The 7,007-nt window shown below is 42.2% G+C and overlaps 1 protein-coding gene across 4 annotated transcripts in view; it reads right to left on the bottom strand.

Annotated features, from left to right (window-relative positions):
• Nucleotides 1-297: 297 nt before the first annotated feature.
• ST7 (suppression of tumorigenicity 7) overlaps nt 298-7,007 on the bottom strand; it is a 153,617-nt gene continuing 146,907 nt past the window's right edge. For all 4 annotated transcript variants that reach the window (XM_075428265.1, XM_075428268.1, XM_075428266.1 and 1 more), the window contains 2 exons: nt 4,596-4,735; nt 298-582 (listed from right to left, as the gene is read on the bottom strand). In XM_075428265.1, coding sequence (XP_075284380.1) covers nt 487-582; nt 4,596-4,735 — 236 coding nt within the window. In that variant the 3' untranslated portion in view covers nt 298-486. The remainder of the gene's footprint in view (nt 583-4,595; nt 4,736-7,007) is intronic.

Raw genomic sequence — 7,007 nt, 5'->3', positions numbered from 1 at the left:
CAAACTGCCTGGAGAGCCTAAAGCTGCTTTAAGCACGAGCTTTAACTGTCTAGAAGCCTCATCAGACTGTCTCTAGCAGGAAGGGCATCACCCCAATTGAACTCTGTAAGCAAAGGCAGTGATACCGCTACTTAATTGTAAAGTTATTAGTGTTTTTTCATTAACTGAATGGAACACCAAACCCTAGCAGATACACCACACACATACTGAAGAACAGAGTACATTCCGAGCTTTGAAGAAGAAGTCAAAAGACAGCAATGCTGCAATACACAAAAGTTTATTTTTAAGTTTTTCTCTTCTGAAGGCAAAATATAATAGAACCTAACATCAATGTATTTTGTACAACAAAAACAGTTTTTATATGAGAACAGACAATCCATGAAGAGTTAAGTCTTAGAACTGCTTCCCTTTTTTATCATGCTTTCTTGTCGTCAACAAAAGTTGGCACAGAAGATGTCATGGCAGTCAGTCAGCGGGCGTGCTCCCTCAGATCCTCGTCAGCTGGTGCCACAGACTGGAGGGCAGGATACTTTCTACTTTTTCCATCACAAAATTTAAAGGGGCAAAGAGGGTGCTGAGAAACTGCAAAGAAATTAGATAGATACACATTCAGATCAAAGCCCAGGAGACAATACACCTCAACAGAAAGCTGTCCAAGAAGACAAGAAAGTCTCTCTGTGTCCCTCTGTAAAATCCTCCAGCATGACAGAAATTGTGTAATTCACGTAATAAAGACTTTCTGCCAAATTCTGAGCCTTATACACAGATTTCTGGATTTTGCAGTAAAGAAAGCAAGAGCTCCATTTTTATGAAGATCAAAGCGACGAACTACAAAAGTTTTCACAGATCTCACATCCTCGATTCAGGCTTACACTGAAGCCACTAAAAGCTCAAACCAAACTGCAGGGAAAGAGAGGCTTTTTTGTAACGGCAGAATCTGTCAGACCACCTTGCAGAGACAAAAAGTGTGTCTTTTAGGTTCAGGTTTGAAATGGTTCTGGGTTATCTACAGATTGCTCTATACACTGAGGCACCACTAACTGGAACTTCTCTTATCCTCCTCCCTCCATTACAGAACACGGTCGGCAATGCTGAAAGAGGTTTCAATTTACTAATGCTGAGACAGGCATATATGACAAAAATCAAACAAGTAGAGACCATTTTATCACAGGAAAAAATACTGCCAGCTACACATTTCAGAACTCAGGTACTTCAAGCACTCCCCAAATTTTGGGAAATATGTATTAACTGCTTTACATTAATTGCAGTTCAACTGTACGCATCACATACAGCCATACTGGGGCCCTATACATGTACAAGACAGGACATGGATATGCAAAGTCAGCCACCTCGAGACTCTGAACCTGGTGGCTTCTAACCATTCAGGTGACTTTGCTAAAAATAAACAGTTCTGTCTGGAACTGATCGGCAAAGAGCTGTAAGAAGTCTGTGCTTCAGTTACTGCTCTGCGCTCAGCACAAAACGTACAAACTCCGCTTACTGCACCGATGTGTATGTGAAGTCTGCTTGGCAGGTCAGTATTAAGGTAAATCTCATGCTAGGTGTGTTCTCTTTTTGCCCAGAAGTCGTCTCCTGATAAAAGAGAGCATCAGACTTCATATACAAACACACTTATATCCCTTTTTATGTTCTGAACCTGTCCCCTATCTTTAGGCACTTCAAGGATGCAAACGTGAGGGTCTGGTCTCCCTGAGGTCACTGAAGAGAGGCACTTCCAGAGGGTAATTCTACTCATTCCAGGCCCAGAACTGCCCTTTGAGATCGCCCCTTCCCTCTCTGCCTGAAGCTACAGAGGGAGCCGGGGCAGCTGGGCTTTGCCCCCTTCCGCACAGTGAGGAGGGCTGCGGCACAGTGCGGGGTGCCAGCTGGCCCCAACCACGCTCCTCCACTGCCAGCCCGGCTCCTGCCACAGTGCTGGCCCGTGCCAGTCAGTCGCTCCTCAACAAAACCCAGGCAGTTTGGGGACAGCACAGGGCAGGGACAGTTCCCAGCAGGCAAATAACGGGATCAAAACAGAGAACTGGTCTTTCCGAAATTTCACTAATTTTAAAAATTGAGCTACACACTACGCTTTCAGACACAACCGTTGACTTGATTAAATAGTGACCTCCTTGTTAATACAACTCTCAATTTTATTTGATACATTCTTATTGCTACCACATTATGAAAGGACCTGAACTTACATATTTTTAACGACTTCCCAGATATTATTATATTTCTGCATGACAGTGAAAGAAATTCGATACTATTAACATTGTGCTGACAATTTATCCAAGCCATGCAATCAGAACTTTGTTCTGCTTGTATCTATCTCTTAAGCGACTTCCAAAAGCCTTTTGTTAGAAAGCCTAGCAAAAATTAAAACCACAAGCTATGAACACGCTCCTCCCTAACTGAGTGAAAATGCTAAGATCGACTGTCATTTTAAAGTTACTTATATTCAGTCTGACAAAACTATCAAAGAAGAACTGGATTCTTTTAATTTCATTATGGGAAAAATCAAGCTTACTTGCAGGTACAACGCTGCAGAACTGGCTGGATGCAGTTGGGAGTATCTAAACTTGCCGCTGAGCTGGCAGGCAGCGCTCAGAGCAGATTCTGGCTCTAAAACCTGGGTGCACTGATGCAGTTTGGTGAACTCCATCCTGTGCTGAACCTCCCAGAATCGGAAAGTAGCTTTAAAATACCTTTGAGTTTTGCATCCAGCAGGGGAATGCGGGCTGCCCTAAGGGACTGTCACGGGGGCACAGGCCACCTCTGGCAGTCTCACACATGGAAGAGGTCCCCAGTGCTCAAGGGCTTTTTCTGCCTTGAAGAACCCAGTGTCTGTGTTAACAGGCTATGGAAAAGGTGCAAGAAGATGCTACCTGGAGGACAGGTCAAAGCCAGTTCCCAACACCCACCCATGCTAACCTATTCAGTTTTTGTGAAATATGGTAAATATCAATTTGTAGTAACCTAAGCCTAGGCCATGATGGTGATATTATATCTGTGCAATGCTTCTGGGATTGGCAGGCATAAGACAAGGAATAATTCTGACCCATCAAAATTAAAGCATACGTGCACAGTTTCACAGTGTAATCTACCACATCACGACGAGTACCAACCATGCAGAAACAGGTAATTCAATGCACATAACTACAGCAACAGTCAGTGCATTCATCTTCTAGTTATTTATGAAACAATCTTCCCTAAAAGTGAAAGGAGGAGCCAGGGCTGGCCAACCTCTTCTACTCTGTTCTGATACAGCTGCATTTCAAAGAGATGTCTGCCATGATTTTCTTCAGTGTCATACACCTGGGCTACTTTTCCCAGAGGAGACAACAAAATGAGTATTCTGAATCAAAACCCTTCTACAAGGGACTAAATGAATGTCACAGGCTTAAATTCTGCCCCTCCCATGTGCAACAACAACTCAACAGCTGCATGTGGTAGTTTATGAAGATGAAGATATAGATAAAACAAGTCACAATACATGTTAACTGAAAAAGTAACTGCATCCATACAGGTTAAGAGATCTTGAATAACCTTGCCAGCTTTATGCACATAATGCAGCCCACATTTCAATTCTATTTGTGCTTATTTTACTAACTAGGAGCTTTAGCTTCTCTGATATGCAGAACTTCTTCACCACGTGCAGAGTCCTGGGGAATCTATTCTATCAACAGCAATGGCAGCTGCACCTACACAGCAGGGAAACAGATCCGTCTGGTCTGACTATACTCCTCAAGTGGCTTTGGAACCTGCAAGCTCCAAACCATGGAGAAACAGCTACTAACACACCATCACTCACCAACCAAAGCCAGGTGAGTCAGGCCCACGCAAACACGTTACCAATTTTCTCCAATTCCAGTAGCTCACTGCCTGTAGCAGGAGCACTAAGTACAAAATCTCATCACACTGCCAGTTTGAGACACACTTTTTGTTCAGGATACAAGGCGGACAGGCACAGGAACAAGGCTAACAGAGACAGATTTAGAGTCATTAACTGTAATGGTATCAGAAAACCAGACTACATCGAAAGAGCCCCCAAACAGGGATCGTGTGTTTCAATGACTTCAGGAAAAACAAACAAAATAATAAAAAAAAAATTATGAGGGAAATCGTGAGACTACTTCCTTCATGGCAGTTTGGGGAAAGAACGCAGAAATTTGCTGTGGTTAACCATACACTCTATTTCTGCTCATACTAATAGTTTCTATTGCACTGGAAAGCACGGCACAGTCATTATGGCTCTACACAAAACAAGAGGGGTTCTGCAAATCATATTATTATTTTGTCAGATTATATATGAAAACACAGATATTCCCTTCTCCCACTAAGCCTTTTTTGGCAAATTCACAAGAGATCTAGCCAAACAAAAGGGCCGTACAAACCAGAGAAGCCAGCCAGTACTGTGGTTTACTGATTAGTTCCCTTAACAGTTGTTCAAACGTCCCCTTGCTCAGACATTTTTGATGTTTTATTTATACTACTGAATATGCAGATATTTAATACTCAGCAATATTTAGTTCAGCTCTTCCTGCATCTGTGTCTTTATTTACCAGAAGAGAGCAGCAGCAGAGAATACTCACAGCTTTTGCGAAGACCCCCATAAGCTCTGGGAACTGGTGTGTCAGGAGGGCTAGCATGGCTGTGAAGGAACATAATCCAGCAGTGAAGAGGATGAAGAAGGGAAGCTCTTTCTTGGGGTAAACTGAAACTTCATGAAATGCTGTAGAAAAAAAGAAGGGAAGGGGAATGCATTATACTTGAAAAAAAACAACCACCAAAACCAAACCAATATTCTTACATGGTTTAAACAGCCAGAGGCACCCAAAGATGCTTTTGAAGGAAGCAGCACATAGACGGTCTGAAACATCTAAGGTCAACATTTTTGTTGTGTCAGTCATCTCGCTGCCAAATAATTCTCACCTAAAGATCCTATTTCTAGCTTACTCTGGTCCTATGTACACGCCACTTTTGCCTTCCTTGTGTCAGCACTAACCATAACACAGCTGGGCAACATCTAACCCCAGAAAACTAACTCACCAATAAAACACCCGGATTTTTTATGCAGGTCATTGACTAGCCATGTGGCTGCATGTTTGCTAAGGCTGATACATAGAGAGTGCAGAAACACGCAGCCAGGAGCAGCAGGGAGACCAACCTTGCAGAAGCACAGCTGTAGATCAAAACTACAGCCGTTGTAACAGTAAATTCTGACGCTTTAAGCTGCAGAACCAAGAAAGGTGACCCTGAAAGTAGGACATATAAACATGCACTTTAAATTCAGATTTTCAGAATTCTCTGTGTACTTGTAACAACACAACAACTTCTTAAAGTGTTAAAACCTGAACTTTAAATTAATAGTGAATTGTTAAGGTGTTTGTTAGCATACACTAAAAGGAATGTAGAAATTTCCTCAACTCTGGTATGAAAAATCCCTCACTGGGCTTTGGAGAAAGCAGCACCGAGAAGGCTAACAGGGTCAGAAGAGGGTAGTAAGTATTTCAGTGGAAGAATATATCCCTTAAACTTTCATGGTGGCTTAGGTTCAAGGTGAAAATTTGGCTGGGTTGGCAAAAGGTCTTCTGGTGAACTCTCACCTGTCTGCTCCACTCATTCAGTCCACACAGTCACAATCAATGCAAACTTTGAAACATTTTTTCTCGTATAGGACCAACCTCAAGGCTTCCCATATACTCAAATCCTATGACCATCTATACACACAAAACATTATTCTTTCATTTTGCCCACTTTCTTTGCTTCAGTGAACAGCTCTCTCCTCGTTGTACTTGCAGACAATGCTCAGCACAGAGTAGTCCAGCAACATGACAGATTCCTCCAGAGTAGAGTGGTTTCCAAAACCAACAGCAGGAAGTCGCACGAGTTTAAATTAAAATATTACAAACTGCAAATATGTATGATTTTTGGGTCTGCTAATTCATTCAGTTTAAAAAGAAAAACACAGACAATTTATAACTTTTCTCTGATTTAAATCAAATTTAGAGATTGGGAAATACCAGACCATGGACTTCCTAAGTCTAAGACTGCCTATGTTCAGTTTTTTGCACTTGCTTTTGACACAGGCTCAAACTTGATGTTCTGGTCTGTTATCCAGTGATAGCAAAAGTTTTGTTATTGACATTTTTAATTCAGAGAGCCTATCAGATCTTAGTGTTCTGATACAATTCCAGCTGATTCTCCTTTAAAACAGACGCAATTCAAGGGTGTGGACAGGCATGCAAACCCGCTTTAACCAACCTGTGTCTGTCACGGTATGTTAAACCCTTCCTTACTCAAACCCAAGAGATTTTGCAGTGAAAGGCATTTCCTACAACTGCTAGAGCAGAGCACGACTGTCTGCATATGCTGTTAAAGAGTCTCTTCTAACATTAGACAAGAACAGTTAGTTTTGCATCTAAAAAGAGAATGTTGAGCTATTCTGCATGACACTGTCATTCCTGAATCTCCTGACACTCCACCCTCCTAGGCTCAGCATCCCTTGGAGTAAAGCAAGCAGAGCACTCTAAGAGGTGTTGTTGTAATTAGGGTGATTATAATTGGGTGGGGACATACTGTCAGTTGCCAAGGATTTCTGTGTAATATCAGCGAGAATGTACTGTGAAGGGGAGACTCGCAACAAGTGGATTTTCGCTGTATTATTCTCACCTAATGTTTACTCACATAGGTTTATAAAAAGTGGCAACACATTTTTTCAGCCCAAATCAGAGAGGTTCTGAATGTAAGACTACAAAGATTGCAAATGCCCTCAGAATTGGCCTTCACAACAGAAGCAGGCTACATTTTACTTTTTCCAGAACTGATTTCTCTTTATTCCTTCTCCAGGATCGAGAAGGTGAGAGAAGAATCTCCCTCCTTGCATCGACTTGTGTTTGCCTCCTGTGCCCTGACCCTGCAAACCCACCGTACTTGCGTGTGTTCCACTTGTGTTCACACAAAGTCCCACTGACTTCAGCGACAAAACACGTGGGAATGAAGCA

Source organism: Opisthocomus hoazin, chromosome 8, assembly GCF_030867145.1.
Source record: "Opisthocomus hoazin isolate bOpiHoa1 chromosome 8, bOpiHoa1.hap1, whole genome shotgun sequence".
Taxonomy (NCBI): Eukaryota; Metazoa; Chordata; class Aves; order Opisthocomiformes; family Opisthocomidae; genus Opisthocomus; species Opisthocomus hoazin.
The sequence above is the reverse complement of the archived record's forward strand: the minus strand, read 5'-3'. Positions and strand labels throughout refer to the sequence as shown.